At 38.3% G+C, this 21406-nt stretch overlaps 3 protein-coding genes across 3 annotated transcripts; all 3 read left to right on the top strand.

The window, feature by feature from the left end:
* Nucleotides 1-22: 22 nt before the first annotated feature.
* On the top strand, nt 23-9281 carry LOC140518423 (protocadherin beta-16-like). The gene has a single exon (XM_072630589.1). The coding sequence runs from the start codon at nt 914-916 to the stop codon at nt 3299-3301; it is 2388 nt and encodes a 795-aa protein (XP_072486690.1). The 5' UTR covers nt 23-913; the 3' UTR covers nt 3302-9281.
* Nucleotides 9282-9390: 109 nt separating this feature from the next.
* LOC140518419 (protocadherin beta-17-like) lies at nt 9391-13076 on the top strand. The gene has a single exon (XM_072630585.1). It carries the CDS (start codon nt 9824-9826, stop codon nt 12212-12214), a length of 2391 nt encoding a protein of 796 aa, XP_072486686.1. The 5' UTR covers nt 9391-9823; the 3' UTR covers nt 12215-13076.
* A 93-nt stretch (nt 13077-13169) lies between these two features.
* LOC140518420 (protocadherin beta-2-like) lies at nt 13170-21394 on the top strand. The gene has a single exon (XM_072630586.1). The coding sequence runs from the start codon at nt 18522-18524 to the stop codon at nt 20910-20912; it is 2391 nt and encodes a 796-aa protein (XP_072486687.1). The 5' UTR covers nt 13170-18521; the 3' UTR covers nt 20913-21394.
* The last annotated feature ends 12 nt before the right edge of the window (nt 21395-21406 follow it).

Genomic DNA, 21406 nt, shown 5'->3' on the forward strand with positions numbered 1-21406 from the left:
TCTTTCTACTGGATTTCTATTCCTTTGCCTACATAATCAATAGTTATAAACACTCATGGAACTCTCCCTATATATACTCAGTACTTCACTTCCCCCAATTTATGTACATTGCAGGCTCCTTTACTGGATGGGTATATTGTTTTTGAAAGTGAGCTTTCGATTTTCTACCTTATCCCTGAATTAAACCCTGTATTTTAGTACTTTTCATGGAGAATTTAGAGGGAAGTTGTTTTGTGATGTCCTTTTAAGATGACCATCTTTTATAGAAGGAAGGCCTATTAATAACAGCAAAATGCCATGGAGAATAAAGTGAGCAGTGATCTTTATAAATAGGAGTATGAAGTAGGTTTGATTAATTGAATTCTATTTGTATTTCAACTTCAGGTATTTTTTGCCTTAATGTTATTTTTATATCAGTCTTTTATGTCCTTAGGAAAGCCTTTTTTCCTTCTTACTCTGCCCTTCAAGTCATTATATGTAAAAGGAAATGATCGGACTACAATCACAAGATGATCTTAAATATACCTTCAAATTCTAACATTTTGTGATTCTGTAGTTTCTACATTTTCCTAAACTTGGGATTTATTTTTTTCTCCAAATGCGATACTAATTTAACCAAAAGATATGAAAAGAATTTTAAAGGGTGGAATTTACGAGTGAGGACGCATGGTGGCGATGCAGGCTAAGAAGGCAAATGAAAGGACCGCAGCTACCGCAGACTCCATTATCCCTAGAAAACAGAATCTGAAAGCAGTCAGAAAGAGGAGACTTTGTCAGTCGTTCCTTAGATTTAGGGAAGTACCAGTAAGGATGATCGGAAAACAGAAATAATTAGTTCAGAATTGCTTCAGACAAGACAAAGGAATTGATTTTTATCAGAAATATAATAAGCATTCTTCACCCGGATACAGCAATGGAGACGACTCCAGGAAAAGGGCAATGGAACAGGCAAGTGATGTTCTTTATTGTAGCTTTCCTCTTGTCTGAGGCGGGTTCAGAACTGGGGCAGTTTTCTGTGGTAGAGGAGATGGAGAGCGGCTCTTTTGTGGCTAATGTAGTGAAAGCTCTGGGTCTGGAAGTAGGCGAGTTGCCTGTGCGGGGTTCCCGGGTAGCCTCTAACCATAACAAACAGTTTTTGCAACTGGATCAGAAGACAGGGGATTTATTTTTAAAGGAGAAACTGGACCGGGAGGAGCTGTGCGGCCTTACCGAGCCCTGTGTACTGCCTTTCCAGATCTTACTGGAAAACCCTTTGCAGTTCTTCCGGGCTGAACTGCGGGTGAGAGATATAAATGACCATTCACCCACTTTCTCCGATCCCTATATATTCCTGAGAATATCAGAAAGCACTTCGCCAGGGACTGCTTTCCCTTTAAAGATCGCTCAAGACTTGGATGTTGGCATTAACGGCCTTCAGAACTACACCATCAGTCACAACTCACATTTCCTCCTTCACACTCACATCCGCAGTGATGGCAGAAAAATCCCAGAGTTGGTGTTGGATAAAGCTCTGGATCGTGAGGAGCAACCAGAGTTCACATTAATCCTCACGGCCGCGGATGGCGGATCCCCCTCGAACTCTGGGACAGCTCAAGTTCGGATCACCGTTGTGGACGTTAACGACAATGCGCCTGTGTTTGTTCAGCCGAAGTATCAAGTGCAGATTCCAGAGAACAGCCCCATTGGTTCGCTAATATTGACTGTCTCTGCTCAAGATTTAGACGCCGGAATCAATGGGGATGTCACGTATGCCTTATTCCAAGCTTCGGATGAAGTCAGTCAAACATTTGGAGTCGATCCCATCTCAGGAGAGATTCTACTGAAAAAGCAAGTGGATTTTGAGGCAATTCAGAAATATGAGGTCGTTATTGAAGCCACAGACTTTGGGGCCCTTTCAGGAAAATGCACTGTTTTGGTCCAAGTGATGGATCTGAACGACAATTTCCCAGAACTGACTATGTTGTCACTAACCAGCCCTATTTCAGAGAACATTCCTGACAGTGTGGTCGCTGTTTTCAGCATCAGAGACCGTGACTCCGGGGAAAATGGAAGGATGATTTGCTCCATTCAAGAGGATCTTCCTTTCTCTTTGAAACCTCACTTGGAGAACTTCTATTCCATAATAACCGAGGGAGTTCTAGACAGGGAGAGCAAGGACGAATACAACATCACCATTACTGTCACGGATTTGGGGTTCCCAAGACTGAAAACGGAGCACAACATCACAGTGTTAATTTCTGACATCAATGACAACCAGCCTGTATTTATTCAGATGGTGTACACCCTCTACCTCCGGGAGAATAACAGCCCAGCTCTCCACATCGGCAGCATCAGTGCCAGTGACAGTGATTCAGGGACTAACGCCAAAATTACTTATGCCTTGCAACCTCCAGAAACTGGAGATCTGCCTCTCTTTTCCTACATTTCCATCGACTCAGACAACGGACATCTCTATGCCTTGACATCTCTGGATTATGAAGCTATACAAACTTTCCAGTTCACTGTGAAGGCGACTGATGGAGGTTTCCCTGCCCTGAGCAGCCAGGCTCTGGTTCGGATTGTGGTTCAGGACGAGAATGATAATTCTCCCTTCGTGCTGTACCCACTGCAGAATGACACGAGTCCTTGCAAGGACTTGGTGCCCAGAGCAGCAGAACCAGGTTATTTGGTCACCAAAGTTGTTGCTGTGGATCAGGATTCTGGACAGAATTCCTGGCTTTCCTACCAACTTCTAAAAGCCACGGACCCAGGGCTTTTCACCGTGTGGGCACATAATGGGGAAGTGCGCACAGCAAGGCCAATCAGTGACAGAGATGCCATCAAGCAGAAGCTCTTGGTGCTGGTGAAGGACAATGGAGAGCCATCTCTGTCCACAATGACCACGCTGAATGTACTCTTAGTGGATGGATTCTCTGAACCTTTTGTGAAACTTCCAGATGAACCCAAAGATGAGCCACAGAGTGATTCCCTTACAACCTACTTAATCATTTCTTTGATTTCTGTCTCCTTTCTGTTCCTGGTCTCTGTCATTCTGTTCATTTCCATAAGGCTGTGGAGAAAAAGAAAGGCGTCAGAAACTGATCACTTAGGACCTAAATGCCAATTTTCAGGTCACTTGGTGGATGTCAATGGCACTGGCACCCTATCCCAAAGTTACCGGTATGAGTTGTGTTTGACCACTGGCTCTGGGAACACTGATTTCAAGTTTCTGAAGCCAATTATCCACAGTGTCCCTCCGCCAGTCTCTGGCAGAGATTCAGAGGCAAATCAAGTCTTCCAAAATTCCCATATGCTTGGTTAAATGTAGGAATTCTTCATCTTGTATTTGGGATGTAAATTGTGTAAATTTTTGGCATTTCTCTGGCATTTCTGTGACTAGCTAGTTAGATACTGAGATTTCTTGGATCTGTAATCTTTGCCTGTGTGGTCAGTAATTTGCTTCCTGATAGTCAGTACTGGATCCATATCATAGAGCTTATTAATAGACAGGAAAATTTTTTACTAGGGGTTTTCCTTAAAGAGAAATTTTAGGTAGCTAACAAGTTGGAGATGTAGCATTCTTACATTCAATATTGTCTGCTTGCCAATGTTGATATTTTAATTATATTCAACCTTCAAGTAATAAAGTGAAAAGTTGAATTATCTTCCCTCTCATATTTTTAAAATTAGATTTTTCTGTTGTTGATCAATTCCAGACCTTCTATATTCTTTTAAATATATTTCTATGTTTGCCTTTTGCTTCACAGATTTGGATTTATGAGGCTAGTACCTATGCAGATGTTTACTTCTTTAATATGTTAATCAGTGTCAGAAGTGAGTTGCCTGCTTTAAATAATAGATTAATTCCATTATTTTGGTACTTTCTTTTGAAAATGGTGTCAGTAAATGAACGGCTTGGGATTTACTAGGTTTGGGAACTCCAAGAACACAGTCTATATAAATGATAGTCTCCTAGGCTCAATAAAGTGAAGAGATTTGCTCGTGGTCACAAAGGTAGTCAGCCTCAAATGCAGGAATTAAACCTAGTTCTTCCTGATTCTATGTCCAGCATTCTACCCAGAGTGCTATATCTGTTGAAATATTTCTCATGAATGATTTGTTGTTCTCAAAAACGAGCTCCCTGTGGTTTTTTAAATTTTGTTTTCAGAAATTGCAAGAAAAATTAAAAATTAAATGGCCTTGTAAGAGGAATATCTTTTATGAAACTAAAACTGGTTGTAGAATAGCAAAGGTAGAGAAAATAAGAGCTTTTATTGGCTTGTGTTAATGAAGATACATAGATATTTCAAATGAGTGCTTCACTTGATATTAATTGTATAAAATTATATATCTGGTCTTAGTTTCACCACCTCTAATAAAAAACAAGTTGGATTATATGAGCTACGGTAGTATGCAAACTTATTGAGATGACCAATAGTTTTCATGGAGTTTCATTCTATAACAGTAATGGTTATATGTTTGTGCTTTTACTGTAAGCTAACTCGGAATGCCTGACCTCGATCAGACTGGATTTACCTGAATTTTAGCTTTCTGAAGCTGAATACTGAATTTCATGGCATACATGAGTATTTCATTATTGACTTTGTGTTCTAAATGCTATCGTTTTTAAGAATGGCTATTGCTCCAAGGATGAACAAAAGTTGCAACTCTTAAAAAACACACTTCAATAACTTAGAGGTATTACAGTGTCTGTTGATGTTGACAAGTCAAACATTTCAAGGATCATGTAAATTCACAATGAGAAAGAATCAATCACATTGAACTGTAAATGAAAATGTGGTCGAATATTTTAAAACAACATACAAACTGACCCACTATTTCAGAAAAAAAATCCCAATTCTGAGGAAAAAAACAGACATTCAAAGGGACCTAGCCTCTGGAGAGGTTGTTATTAATTTCTTAACAGCTTACTATAGACTTCTTGAAGTTGGAAGAATAGTGAGAACACTGGGAGATGGGGTTGGGGAATTACTGCTAACGAATGCTATGAAGAACAAATGCTTGTTATAGGCAAGACAACAATATAAACACTGAAAATTCAGATATTAGAAAAAGTTCGTTTTAACTGATGAATTTTTTTCATTGAAGGCTGAAGACAAACCATTGTGGGAAAGAATATAGGGAAGCCTGAGTTATGTGAGCAGAAAGTTCGTGAGATAGTTGTTGGATAAGGCACTGTTTCAGAAGGAACACCCTAAATAGGAATTTAACTCTTAGAACCATAGATGGTGCATCTCTACTTAGGTATGAGGAGTTCTCCAACTATGATTGAGGCTGGGGATGTCATTGAAAAGGCCCCCATGTTTTCTCAATCATAACATGGAATGTGAATACCTCAGAATGGTTCCACTGGCTCTTTCCTTGTGACTCTCTTGATTATACAGTTAGACTCAGCCATCTGAAGAGATGCAGCTATGTTCCAAGCTTGGAATGAACTTAATCAAAACATTTGAAGAAAAACCCTATCTTTGAAGAGATCTGACTGAAAAAATAAATGGGTTTCAAGGCAGTTCAGATACATGGCATATTTATTGAGGACATAGGCCTCGGGGCCTTTTTCAAGAAAATGTATGGTTTTAATTTTAACACAACTTCACAGAAAAGACTGTATCATCATTGACAAGCCTCACTTTGGAGAACTTTACTGAGACTGTAGTCAGTGCATTTTACCTACATGATCTAAATTCAAGGGACAATGAGAGGATCATTTATTCTATCGAAGAAATCTCCCTTTTACCCTGAAATGAGAATTCAGGAATATCTACACTCTCATAACATGGGCAGTAGAGTAGTGGCTGAATAAAATATCATTATTACTATAACAGTTTGGGAGGCTCCTAGGCTTGAAACTTAGCATGTCAGTGCTCATCTCCAATGAAAACTCACCAGTGTCTATACAGATAGCCTATTTTTGAGGATCTTTGCTCCCTTGTGAGCATTTTAACAACAAAACAATTGCCTTGGTCATTGCCAACAATTGCATGTCATGATGATGACTGTGCAATGGATAAGGGGAAATAGTTTTCTCACAAAAAAAGTTAATTGAGGTCATAGAATAGCATATAACTTTCATCAATTATAATTTTACCTGAAATATTAATGTAAGTCCTAAGGAAAGTAAACAGCAGTATTAGTATAGCTTGTTGGAAAGAATAGCAAAGTTTAGAGCAAGAATTTTTAAGAAGTAACCCTGAATTAGTATTTGGTTTAAAAAAGAAAAACTTTTCAATCACTCAGAAACACTGTTGCAATTAGTTTTACTATTTTATCACTTGAATTCAAATAATTTAAAATTACATTAATAACATGAAAATTGGTAGAATGATTATATAAGTTCCATAGGTCTTCCAAGTTAACTAAATCTGGTCACTGGGGCTTCACAATAATTGTATGCACTTATCTGTTGGAGTGGTTTCTCTCCAACCAATCACAAGAGGCACCAAATTAAAGATATATTAACTGAAATCAGCACTCACAATAAGCCATATGAAAATCCACTCTTATGTAATTAAGCAGTACATCTGAACATCTTATTGAAGGAGAAATTGACTGTCAGCTAAAACTGGCAACTATTTTAAAACGAAAGTTTATAGTCACATAAATGGTAGACGTAATGGTAGACATGTAGACATAAATGGTCAGAATACCCCCAGCATGAATGATTAATTTTCCTGTAAACCAAGTACTATATTATTCAACTCTTCTAATTAACCAATAATTTGAAAGTAAAATACAATTTATTTTTAGTAGTTTCACAGGTAAAACTCGGACACAAACTGTTTTTCATGTGAATTCACATATTTTGTGAAATTACTTTTTAGACAACACAATACAATTTCAAGACAAATATATAGTCATTTCTTCATAATATGTATTCTTCAAAGGGAGATCATATTTGTTACCCTTTATCATTATTCATTTGCTATAAACATTCAATGACCACTTTTTCCTTCAGTTATTTTGCTCACATATCATGAATAGCAGTTGTGTTTAATTATGTCAAGGTTATTTTTTATGTTTTCAAGACGCAGGGAATACTTAAATAAAAAGGTTGTTCTCAAAAATATCCAATTATCTGAGTGAAAAGAACTTTTGTCTCAAATTATCTGAAAATAATATCTCAACCATTAACTTCACTTCCTTAGTTTACATTCACATATAAGTTACATTAAGAGAAGTTAAAAACTCAGAAAATCAATGCATAAAATGCTGGGTTATTAAGAAGAAAATTGTTTTGATTTTTTTTATTATCTAGCGAGGATAAGATGAGTGGAGGTAAAAACTCAGCTTCCATTTTTCTCTCCTTATGTTTTACCTGTATTCTTTCACTTTTTACCTTCATGTCAGTATATCTATTGCCTTGTTCAGTTCATCTCATCTTGATGCATTCTAAATGGCTTCTTTTTAGATCTACTGAGGCATTTGTTAATCAATGCAGATAGAACATATGTTGAGAATATTTTATTTTGCTGTTCTTCATGTTCCCCAAACTCAAAAACTGCTTTGAAGTTGTTCAGTGCTGAATTGTGCTTGGAATGTGTTGTGTTTTAATCTGCATCTAGTTTATTTCAATCATCTTCATGACTGATTTTTTAAAAAGTTTTCCCACTCAAATTACAAAAGGCCTGATTACATAGGCATAGAAATAAAAATAATATCTGGTAGAATTTCAGGTCCAATATAGACAAACAACATATTTTGTCTTCCCAAAATTATTCCTGCTTTCTCAAGCACTACTTTTAATGACTTCTATGAACCTGAAAAAGGCATAAATATCACTTTTTTTAAACCAATATTGTTTAATTTTTCCACTTTCTCTTGATAATTCAAATGTAAAACTGCAAGCAGATTACTTTTTTGACTTCAGATTTTATCACCTTTAGTGAAGTGAAATGAAGAACTGAGGAAAAAACAAGAAGTAAATCTGAATGAACAATGAAAACTGGAGATTAGTTGGGCTAATTTCCACTCAATGAAAGGATAAAACTAAGTTAAAGTAGTTGATTTTGCTTAAACAAATAAAAATTTTGGTTCTGAATAACATTTTACTTAACTATATATTTTAACATCATGTAGATGCTAGGAATTTTTCTCCCCTGTGCATCAATAAGCAATAGCTATTATTTGTTGGAATACATCCTTCAGATGGTCAGTTTTTTAATTTTCCTCACCTTTGTCTAGAGACATTTGTGTTGGTCTTGGCTGAAGGAGATTGTTCTCAAAAGTCATATCTTTGCATTATATCATAAGTTAATTCCATGATTTTGATTTTCATCTCTGAGAAATTATCCTAATAAGTTAAGAACTTTTGAGTTTGTGGGTGTGGAAATTCCCTCAGTGGTGCAGACTTTTTAAAATGTCTTTTCCTCATATCCTTAAAGAGTTTTCTGAAGCTCAAAAAGCTTAAATTACTTGCTCACAGCCACACAAGTAATAAGTGTCAAAGACAGGATTTTAATTCAGCTTTTTCAGGGTAAATCCTCAACTCCTTCCACTATGCTGCATTGTCTTTCTAAATTTCTCTGAAAATGGTACATTATTCTCAAAAGTGAACTCCTTGAAAAGGGGCATCATAATTTTATTACTTCAATCTCAAAAATTAAAGGGATTTTTAAAAAATGTAGATAGCTTTGTTGTAAGAGGGGCAACTGTTATGAAACATACTATAGAAAAATAAAATAGAGAGCAAAGGTTGATATCCTTAAAAATGAGGCTTGACTGACCTGAATTCACTGAGTTCTCTTGGTAATACAAATATCTCTTCGATCTAAAATTATTATTATTATAGTAGCCTGATATCTTATTCAGCAAGTCCTGGCCTTATTTCCATCATCTGTAAAAACAAGAGGTTAAATCATATGCTTTATAAAGCCACTATAATTCTAAAATTCTAGAAGTTTGTGCTTCTTTCTTTGTTAGTAAAGATTTGGCAAATTTTAGCATTGAAAATTTAGTGTTCTATGTACTATCATACTACTATTTTCTCTCTGTAGCATTGCAGTAAGAATTTACTTAATGAGATTTTTTAAAAGCCTGAACAAGTATTGTTGATTTTTTAGAAATCCTTTCATAGATCATGTTTTAAGAATTCCACGTTTGTATTTTTTGAAATACATTTTGTTGGCGTATTTTATTTTTACATCACAATCAATTCTGGAAATGTCACTTCCTCTCCCTGTTCCCTCCTTTATCTATACTTCCTTGTTCTTGTCTGTCCTTTTAAGAAATTTTTGTTTCGGATGCCATCAGGAAGCCCTAATGAGCCATAAGAAAAAAATAAACGCTGAGGTAAGATGTTGAAGAAAAATTGGAACCCCTCCCCCAAAACAAGTTGATTAATTTTTAACGACTGCTTAATGATAATTATTCAAATACGCTCTTTGTTGTTTTCCGCTGCTCTAACAATTTTTGTTCCTATTCTTGAGCTCTAAGAGAAAACTGATTCTAGAAATCTAAGTCTATAAATTTTATACTAAGTTGAAGAGTTTTAATCTAAAAAGATTTTTGGTCGCGAGTCGGACTTTACAGAGTGTAATTTATCAATAAAGACGCATGGTGGCGCTGCAGAATAAGAAGGCGATTAAAAGAACTGCAAATCCTGCAGACTAAACATTGGCTGAAGGAGATTGTTACCTAAACGTAACAAAGACAAAGCATAGGTCCGGAAGAGAAGGCTGCACCGCTTAGACAGAACCGAGAGGTTTCCATAAGGACTATCCTAAATTACAAATAAGGACTTTAGAGTTCCTTCCAAGAAACGAGATTGATTGTATCAGGGGTTTCTTTTGCGGAAAGGATTACGCATTGTGCATCCAGCTAAACGATGGAGACTGCGCCCGAGAAAACTCAGCGGAACAGGCAAGTGATATTTCTTATTATAGCTTTTCTCTTGTCTGAGGCGCGTTCGGAGTCGGGGAGATTTTCGGTGGCAGAGGAAATGGAGAGCGGCTCCTTTGTGGCCAATGTGGTAAAGACCCTTGGGGTGGGAGTGGGGGAGTTGTCAGTCCGGGGGGCCCGTGTACTCCCTGAGGACAATAAGCAGTATTTACAGCTCAATAGTGAGACAGGAGACCTTCTTATAAAAGAGAAGTTGGACCGGGAAGAACTGTGTGGCCCCGCCGAGCCCTGCGTGATGCCTTTCCAGATCTTACTGGAAAACCCTTTGCAGTTCTTCCGGGCTGAGCTCCAAGTCGAAGATATAAATGACCATTCGCCCACGTTCGTAGATAAGGAGACATTTTTGAAAATACCCGAAAGTACCACACTAGGGACAAGATTTCCCCTGACAATCGCCCAGGATATGGATGTCGGAAAAAATGGTCTCCAAAACTACACAATCAGCCCTAACTCCTTCTTCTTGCTTAGCACTCGCACTCACACTGATGGGAGGAAGTACCCGGAGCTGGTGTTGGAAAAAGCTCTGGATCGTGAAGAGCAGCCGGAACTCACATTAACCCTCCTGGCTGTGGATGGTGGGTCTCCAGCGAGGTCTGGGACCGCCCAAGTGCGGATCACCGTTGTGGACATCAATGACAATACACCTGTGTTTGCTCAGCCTCGGTATGAAGTGCAGATTCCTGAGAACAGCCCCGTTGGTTCCCTGGTTGTGACTGTCTCTGCTCGAGATTTAGATGCTGGTATCTATGGAGATGTAACTTATGCCTTATTCCAAGCGACCGCAAAAGTCAGTCAAACGTTTGGAGTGGACCCTATCTCAGGAGACATCCGACTGAAAAGAGCAGTGGATTTCGAGGAAATTCAGACATATGATCTATATATTGAGGCCATGGATGGTGGAGGCCTTTCTACAAAATGCAATGTCTTGGTCCATGTGACAGATCTAAACGACAACCGCCCAGAACTGAAAATGTCTTCATTTACCATCAATATTCCAGAGAACTCCTCTGAGACTGTGGTCGCTGTTTTCAGCATCCGGGATCGTGACTCGGGAGACAACGGAAGGATGACTTGTTCCATGCAGGAAGATCTCCCTTTCGTCTTGAAACAGCAATTTGAAAATATCTACATCCTCGTAACGGAGGAAACACTAGACAGAGAGAATAGGGCAGAGTACAATATCACCATTACTGTCACAGATTTTGGGTCTCCAAGACTCAAAACTGAGCATAACATAACAGTGACCATCTCCGATATCAATGACAATCCACCAATATTTAATCAGACAACCTATACACTCTACCTCCGGGAGAACAACAGCCCTGCTATACATATTGGCAGTGTCAGTGCCAGCGACAGGGACACAGGGACCAATGCCAAGGTCACATATTCACTGCTGCCTCTTGAGGATGAAAACCTGCCTCTCTTCTCCTACATTTCTATTAGTTCAGACAATGGAAATCTTTATGCCCTGAGATCTCTTGATTATGAAACCATCCAAACTTTCCAGTTCACTGTGAGGGCAACTGATGGAGGCTCCCCAGCCCTGAGCAGCACCGCCCTCATTCGTGTTGTGGTCCAGGATGAGAATGACAACTCTCCCTTTGTGCTTTACCCACTGCAGAATGGTACAGCGCCCTGCAATGACCTGGTTCCCCGATCTGCAGATCCAGGTTACCTGGTGACCAAGGTGGTGGCTGTGGATGGGGACTCAGGGCAGAATTCATGGCTTTCCTATCAACTGCTTAAAGCCACAGACCCTGGACTTTTCACTATTTGGGCCCATAATGGAGAAGTGCATACAGCAAGACCTATTAGTGACAGAGACTCCATCAAGCAAAAGCTCCTGGTACTGGTGAAGGATAATGGACAACCGCCTCTATCTACAGCGGCCACACTGAATGTGATGCTGGTTGATGGCTTCTCTGAACCCTACGTTCATCTCTCAGAAGCACCTAAGGAACAGGCCCAGACTGACTCTCTCACCATTTACTTAGTCATTTCTCTGGCCTCTGTATCTTTTCTCTTCCTGGCCTCCATAATCCTGTTCATCTCAGTACGCCTTTGGAGAAAAAAAAGAGATACTCTGAACAGTGGCTACTTTAGACCCAATGGTCTTTCATCAGGTCACTTGGTGGATGTCAATGGAACTGGGACCCTGAATCAGAGATATCAATATGAGGTGTACCTGACTAGTGGCTTAGGGACCAATGAGTTCAAATTCCTAAAGCCCATTATTCCCAGTGTACAAGCTCAGGGGTATGAAAAGGATTTAGAGGAAAATCCATCCTTTCGGAATAGCTTTGGCATCAATTAGTGTCCCCACCTTATCTAAACAATGTATTCCATGAGGATAATTTTACATAATTTTTTCATTTTTTTCTTATTGCATTGTACTATAGCTAACTTTATGTGTTCCATTTTATTCTATATAATCAGTAGTTTAGTAAAGTAACATATTAAACTTGTTTCCTAGACATTTAGCACTTTTATACATGTAGTCTCTGGTCATTTTATTTAGATTTGGAAGGGATTTTAGATATTATATAGTGCAGTTCTTTTATCTCACAAATCAGGAAACTGAGGCCCAGTGAAGTTGTGTCTTTTATGGACTAATCTATTGCTTGTTGCTAAAGAAGGATGCAATATTTTTACAACAGTTTATGTTATTGATGTTTTAACAAAATGAAACTCAAATGTTTTCACATTTCCATTGAAAATGAAGGTTTGGCACTCTCAGTAGCAGCACATAATATAAAATTGGAATTATATAATATTTAATATTGTGACTCCTGCTCAAGGATAGCAATGTCATTAAGTACCTGCACATTTTGGATAAAGTATTTCACATACCCTTCTGGCTCTTAATTTTCTCTGTGCCTTTATATCAGACATTATATAAGGGCTCCTGTGGAAAATGCATTATGTTTTCTACATTTACTGAATAATATTTCACTGAGCTTTTTAAACCATGGATTAAGTAATTTCAATCTGATGTTTGTTTTTTAAGCTCTTGTATTTTCTACTGTAATAATGTAAGTTAAGGCCTTCCACAATTAATAGCTCATTTTGTCACTGGTTGTCCCTATGGAATGTATTTGCAAAATATGATATGGCTGAAAGTAATTTGTTATGGAAATTCTGGATGTAAATTAAATGTCCAACTATCCAAAAAAGAATTTGAGTTTGGAGTTTTTCAGTGTCTAAATGACAACTAAGCATCAGTTATTAACGGGATCTGAGACTATAGTCTGTTTTATATTTTGGGGTTGAATAGACAGCACTTTCGATTGAAATTGCCTCTATCCTCAGAGATATGACTATTCAAATATTAAAATTTTATCCCTTCTTTCTATTCCTTATGTTACTGTGATTTTTAAATATCCTAATTTTCTACAATGTCACTTTATTTGTCCCACTCCTTTTCTTTCGAGTGATAATTTACTTTATATCAATAAGATTTAATCGACTATTTTATCATGTCAACCAAACTGCTGGAAAAAATGGAATGGGGAAAAATTCCAGAAGAATATCATCTCAGTGATATGTAGATTTTTTTATCACCTTAAAATGAAATTAAGGAAAACTCTTCAAGGATAATGCATAAATTAGTGTGTATTCCAATAATATTTAATGAGTAAAATTCATAATTCATTTTTATAAAAAGTTGAAGTTCAGATTCTCAAAAGCTTAAAATTATAATAGCAGACCAGTCTCTCTCTATTTTGAGGCAATGCACAGTCACTTGGACATATGTGTGTCCTAACTTTGAAAACATTTACTGTAATGTTGTGGTTTGGGTGTGTTTGTATATTTTTAATGCATTCCCACAGTGTGATATGTGTTTCTCCATCATTTCCCAGGCTTTCTTCTTTTGTTTTTTAAATACAAGTATGGGCTTAGAATCCTGCGACACATTCAGGATTCTGGGGGTCAATCTGGTGGGGCAGAGGTCAGGGGATTCTGGAAATTCTCAGCAACAAGCCTAATTCTCACCACCACCACCTACTCCCCATCCTCTTTTGTACCATTGTAATTTGTGTAATTTAGGAGTCCCTTCCGGCGACTTTAGAAATCAAGTTACTCTCCCCAACTACATGCTTCTGCAAATGAATTCTGCTCCCTATTCACCCAAAAATAGATCATTTATCTCTTCTGCACTAAAACCCAAAATTCGCTGCAGTGGAAGGGTGTTCACAAACACCACAAAGAAGGAAGGAATTTCTCCAAGCAAGGTTGAAAGAGATTTTCCCTGAAAGAATTATTTCTTTGTGAACCAAAAGCTAGTTCGATATGTTGAAGGCCAGAGACTACTCTAAGAAAATTCTGTTAGAAATGTTTTCAGCTTTTTAATAGTATGTGTGTGTATAGATTATATGTATATGTATATATTTCTCAGTATCAGTATTTGGTGGTCTAGGGTGCACCTGCCATCAACTACTATGAAATCATAGTGCTTTGGGCAATTATATGTTTACTTATAATATGGAGTTCTCAGACTCCAGACAGTGATTCCCTGTCTTGATTAAATACCTGACTAGTTGAAAATTGCAGGATACCTGACTGCTGTCACATTTGTTTGAACTTACACTGCCTTCAGAATGTTGTAATCTGATCTCAATAGTAAATTTAAGCACATGAATTTAATGTGATTCCAGAAGATAACCCCAGATCAATAAGACTATTTCCTTGTTGTCTTTATTTTCAATATTTTTTTTTTAAGATTAAGCTTAAGGGTACAGCAAGATTGCCTGTTACTACTCTGCTTTCATAACAACTGAGAAAAGTGCAGCCTCACAAATTTTCACTGAAGGTGGCACCATACATTTAAGTCTTAATGGGAGAGTAAGGGCGGCAAATCAATTCACATTATCAGATTAAAGGCACAAACAGAAGGAAAAGAATGCAAAAATAAAAGGAGTGAGGAAGGAGAACAGGAAGAGACAGAAAACGAAAGTGAAGAAGAAAAGAGAAAAGAAGAGGAAGGGAAAGTGGAGATCAAGAAGATGTATGCATGTCAGGGAGCAGCAGAAAAGGACTAACAATAGGTTCAGTAGCATTTCTTAAGTCAGCATCAAGGTTTTTCTCTCCATTGTTTTATAGAGATTGGGCAACTTTGTGGTAGGCATAGCTACACGGTTTGAGAGAAATTGTTTGAATTATGAAGAAAAAAATATAAATCTTGGTTCAGAAATCCAATATACAAGGTTTTCAGACAAGGAGGATTTCACTCCTATTATAGAAGTTCACAACATGAAAATAAAAGGTAAAGAGCCAGATTTAAAATGTAGTTTCAAGTCCTGCCACTGGCACCCACAAGCTGTATTATGAAGGGCACATCATATATCTTGTGAGTCATCCCAGAAAATTCTCTCGCAAACACTCTAATGGATCTGTGGTTTCTTATATCCAGGAGTTCCTTCCGATGATGTGAATCTCAATCCATCCATGAATGCACATTCTGTGTGACTCTAGTCCATGTTCTCCCAAAATTTAGCCACAGGAGATGCAACATACTGAAAGTCTTCACACTTTCTTGTCTCAATGCTATAGGAGCATTTTGGCTGTCAATCTCTCATCTCTTCCTCTTGTTATGTGTCCAGCCTATCTTCTTGTCTCTTAATTCCTTGATGACATTCTTTACTTCTGTTTTTCTTCAGTATCCCTTGTTGGTTCCAAGGTGTAGTGAGATCACACTCATCATGTGTTGCTTTTCCATTTGCCTCTGTGTGATATATTCATATTTTGTTCTTTAGAGACATTGGTATTTCTTGTCTCATAACCATGTAGCAACACAGTACTCTAATTCTATAAATTCCGAATGAGCTACCAATCTTCATTTTTTTAGCTTGGAGTTCCCACATAAAGACTTCCCTACAGAACTGCAATTAAAGTTCTGGAGTCTCCCTCTACCCCCACCTATGGAAGCCCAAATAAACATCAGCCAACCAACTTTTTACTTGATGAAGAGAGAAGATGAGGAAAAGCTACCAAATAAGGGGTTCTAAAATGGAATGTTACCTTGATGATACAGGATTTAAATGTATACAAGCCTAACACTTGGAAAAGTAGCAAAAACGATAAGTCAATGATCAGTATTGAAGAACTGCAGGAAGATAGGAACCCTAATATGCAATTGATGAAACCATGAATTGGTCCTACTATTCTTTAAAACAACTTGCAACTGTGTGAAAAAAAATCATTAGAATGTTCATTCTCCTTGAACTAGTGATACCACTTTTCAAAAATATCTCAAGGAAATTAAAGACATATAGCAAAACATTCATAAAAACACATTTGTTGTTTGTCATGGAAATATTGTGACTGATTTTTTTATCTATTAGTTTTATTTTTTTTCAGTATTCTACAATCACTACCATATAACTTAGATTCCCCCCCTTCCCTCCCCCCTACTTTCCCTTTCCCTCCCCGATTCGGCATACATAGTGACTGATTATTGAGGAATGTATAAACAACTTGTGAAAATTTCACTTTGTCACCCTGTGCAAGTCGTTTAACCTCTTGGAGCCTTGGTTTCTCTCATTTTTAAAACGAGGAGATTGGACCAGATGGACTACAAGATTCCTTACAAATCTAAATCTATGATCCTATGAATATACACAATAACTGTAATAATGTAAAGGAAAAATACTAAGTCAAAGACAAATATTTCATGATTTCAATAACTAATTTGGCCCCAGAGAAGACATGACAAAATGAACTTCTATAATTTCTTTGGAGATTTTGGGAACATAGAATATGAAATATTGCCTTTGTTTTTTGACTCACCTACATCACAGGTATAATACAACAAAGAGATTAAAGAAAGTGGAAAAGGACTCATCTGTATGTATATATGTGTGTGTATATACATATATGTATTATATGCACATACACTCATTTATAGAGACAAAAGGCTGAAATCTAAGAGGATAGCCATCATTTAAGTGATTGAAAAATTATGCTACATTGATAGAATGTAATGTTACTATGCTGTAAGAAAAGCAAAAAAGGATAGTATTTAAAAATCTGGAAAGACTTGTTTGAATTAATTTAGAATGAAGTGAATAGAACCCAGAGAAGAACAAGTTATACAATAACAATTACATTGTTAGGAAAAATAACTTTGAAAGACTTTATACTGTGGCAAAGGCAAGGACCAACCTTGATTTCATAATACTTGTGACAAAACATTACCACCTACTAGGAGACAGGGAGTTGATTCACAAAAGGTTCAGAACGAAATATCTATTTTTAGACATGGCTACCGTGAAGATTGCTTGACTATCCATTCTTGATGGAAAACTTTTGTTTATTTGGGGAGAGGGCATGGGGAAGGAAAAGAGAGTTAATGATAGTCACTAATTATTTAAGAAATAAAAAGTCATTGAGGTTTTTTTTAAAAAAAAAATGAACAGAAGGAAAGTCAGTAGGAAGCATGCCAACAAGACAGATTTGAAAATAACATGATGAGCTTCAAAAGGCTTAAGACTGACAAATACAATGATCAACTATGATTCCATTGGATCTATGATGAAAGACAAAGTATGCTACCCAATTCCTGACAGAGATTTGTCTTCTCTGATGGATTCGGGGTGCAAAATATACATACATAGATATGTGTATCTTTTATATGTGTGCATATGCACTCATTGTCAATGACAGAATTTGCTTCCTTGACTATACTTTGCATGTTTGCTACAATAGTTTTGATATTCTTTACTCCTCCCAGTGGTATGTGGGGATTGGGAAAAGACAAAATCAAATTTTGTCCATTAAAAAATTAAATTTAAGAAATAATATGTTGAATTTCTTGTATGCTTGGAGGGAGAAGCAAACTGTAATTGATGCAGTGTGGCTGAATGTGCAATTCCCTTTATTTGTTCTGTTTTGTCTATGTAGAAAAACACATTCTACTTGGTGTTTGTGAGGCCCAGAATAGAAAAAAGATATTTTAAAGAATTGTATTCTATGTCACACACAGCCCTTCTGTTTGATTTTGATTTACTTTTTTCTTTGTTTGAAATATAAGTTCACTGACAAGAGGAGTATATCCAGAAATGACCGTTATATTAAAAACAAAAGGCATCAATAAAAATATCTCCACAATAAATAAAAATATATACAAGCGTCTTATGATTTGCCATAGCAACATTCAACGGTTTGAAAAAGTGTCAATAGCCAGAACGAGGATCATTTATAAGTGGAAAATGAAGCAAATTATCAAATGCACAAAATCTCTATTAAAAAGAGGAATTTTATGTCACATACCATATATTGGGGAAGCGCCTTTTTCTGGGGTCAGATCCTAGCTTAATGTCACATTACTATCTTTATATTTTTGAGAACAAGAAAGGCAGTTTTAGGACACCTGGTGGCGCTGTAGGCTAAGAAGGCAGAAAAAAACAAAAACTCGATCGGATTTACTGATGCAGAGGACTATATTAATCAGAGAACAGCGGACTGTCACAGTCAAGTAAAGGAGAAGAGCCTTTGTTAGCTATAGCTGGGGAGAAACCGAGCACCGGGACGGTGGTAGTCACCCGAATAGCCGGGAGGTTACAGTTTAAGGAATCAGAGACGAAGGAGGCGTGTTGAAAACCGAAGAGCTCACTGATCTAACAATGGAGCCTGAAGCGGGGACGACTCGGCTACAAAGGCAAGTTCTTCTTCTCCTTGTTTTTCTGTGGGCGTCAGAGGCAGGTTCAGATCCCCGGAGGTACTCGGTAGTTGAGGAAATGGAGAGTGGTTCCTTTGTAGCCAATGTGGCAAAAGACTGGGGGCTGGAGGTGAGGGAGCTTTTAACCAGGGCAGGGCGAATCGTTTTGGACAACAATAAAGAGTATTTGCAGCTCAACCGGGAGACTGGTGATCTGCTCCTAAAAGAGAAACTAGACCGAGAGGAGCTATGTGGCCCCACCGAGCCCTGTATGCTGTCTTTTCAGATCTTACTGGAGAATCCCTTGCAGTTTCTCCAGTTTGAGCTGCAAGTGCAAGATATAAATGATCATTCACCCATGTTTCTGGACACTGAAATGCTTCTGAAAATATCAGAAAGCACAACACCTGGGACTTCGTTTCTACTAGAAACTGCACAGGATTTAGATGTAGGGAGGAACGGACTCCAGAATTATACAGTCAATCCGAACTCCCATTTCCACATTAAAATCCGAGAGAGCAGGGAAGGCACAAAATATCCGGAGCTTGTCCTGGATAAAGCACTGGATCGGGAGGAGAAGCCTGAGGTAATTTTAATCCTCACAGCATTAGATGGGGGATCTCCACCCAGGTCTGGCACTGCCCTGGTCCGGGTCCTAGTTATGGACATCAATGACAATGCCCCTGTGTTTTCTCAACCTCAATATGAGGTTCAGATCCCTGAGAACAGCCCCATTGGGTCCCTGGTTGTCATAGTCTCTGCTAGAGATTTAGACATAGGAAATAATGGAGAAATAACATATACACTCTTCCACTCATCAGAAAGTATACGCAAAACTTTTCAAATCAATCCCACCACCGGGGACCTTCGTCTGGGGGCATATCTGGATTATGAGACAATTCAGAATTACACAGTGAGAATTCAAGCCACGGATGGAGGGGGCCTTTCAGAGGAATGTACTGTATTTGTCCAGGTGACCGATCTGAATGACAATCCTCCAGAACTGACCATGTCGTCATTAACCAATCCCATTCCTGAGAATTCCCCTGACTTTGTGGTTGCCATTTTCAAGATCCGAGATCCAGACTCTGGGGATAATGGCAAGATGCTTTGTTTCATCCAGGATCATCTCCCTTTCATCCTGAAACCTTCTGTCAAAAACTTCTACACCCTCTTAACAGAAGGAGCTCTAGACAGAGAGAAAAGGCCGGAATACAACATCACCATTACCGTCACAGATTTAGGATCCCCCAGGCTCAAAACCGAGTACAACATCACTGTAATGATCTCTGACATCAATGATAATCCTCCAGTGTTTGGTCAGATGGCCTACACACTTTACCTCAGGGAAAACAACAGCCCCGCCCTTAATATTGGCAGTGTCAATGCCAGTGACAGGGACTCAGGAACAAATGCCAAAGTCACCTATTCACTTCAGCCTTCAAAGCCTGGAGACCTGCCTCTCTTCTCCTACATTTCCATCAACTCAGACAATGGTCATCTCTATGTCTTGAGATCTTTGGATTATGAAGTCACCCAAACTTTCCAGTTCACTGTGTGGGCAGTTGATGGTGGCTCTCCTGCCCTGAGCAGTCAGGTAGTTGTTCGGATTATGGTACTTGATGAGAATGACAATTCTCCCTTCGTGCTGTACCCTCTGCAAAATGGTACAGTCCCCTGCAATGATCTGGTACCCAGGGCAGCAGAGCCAGGTTATCTGGTCACCAAGGTAGTTGCTGTGGATGGAGACTCAGGGCAGAATTCCTGGCTTTCCTACCAGCTGCTCAAGGCCACAGACCCAGGTCTCTTCACAGTGTGGGCTCATAATGGGGAAGTGCGAACAGCAAGGCCCATCAGTGACAAAGATGCCATGAAGCAGAGGCTCCTGGTGCTAGTGAAGGACAATGGGCAACCATCTTTGTCTACAGCAGCCACGCTGAACGTGTTTCTGGTGGATGGCTTCTCTGAGCCATATGTGAAGCTTCCAGATGAGCCCAAAGATGAGCCACAGACTGATTCCCTCACAATCTCCTTGGTCATTTCTCTCGCTTCAGTCTCCTTTCTCTTCTTAATCTCTGTCATACTCTTCATCACTGTACGTTTATGGAGGAGAAAAAGGGAAGCTGTAGAGCATGGAAACTTTGCCACTGGAGGCTCCTTTCCAGGACACTTGGTGAATGTCAGTGGCACTGGGACCCTGTCCCAGAGCTACCAGTATGAGGTGTGTCTGACCAGTGACTCAGGGAGAGATGAGTTCAAGTTCTTGAAGCCCATTATCCCCAATCTCTCTGCTCCAATTACTCAGAAGGATCCTGAGGAAATCACACCATTTCCTAATAGCATTGAGTTCAGTTAAACATTGAAAAAGAATGTTTTCAAAGATTGATATATTCATCGGTTTTTCAATTCTCTTCATGTCTTATAGAAGAATTAAGTTGATGAGTTTTCCCTTCTGCACATTCTATTCAGTAAAATATTGATTGGATTAGTTAATTGAGCCTTTAACTATTCTGTGCATGCCTCTTTCTCATCTACCCTCCCTTGTTTTTGAAATGGATTTTTACACTTTATTTTGGAGCTCAAAAGGACACTTATCAATTGAAACCTGACATCTATGTTCTTCTAGCTTATCTTCACTTGCAATTCAAGACATCTTCTTGAGGTAATTTGTCCTCCTGGAGAACAAAGGATGAACAACAATAGAGAGTATCCCTTAGCTGTGAAGAAACGAGCCCCTTTAACTTCTCTGCTCTGCTCTGTATCATCTACTGTATTTTACATCTCCCACAACAGCATGCTTTCTAGCCTTTCAACACAATAAAAATAGTGTAACTAAAAGCAATGAGCTTG

The sequence above is a fragment of the Notamacropus eugenii genome, chromosome 1, assembly GCF_028372415.1.
Source record: "Notamacropus eugenii isolate mMacEug1 chromosome 1, mMacEug1.pri_v2, whole genome shotgun sequence".
NCBI classification, from domain to species: Eukaryota; Metazoa; Chordata; class Mammalia; order Diprotodontia; family Macropodidae; genus Notamacropus; species Notamacropus eugenii.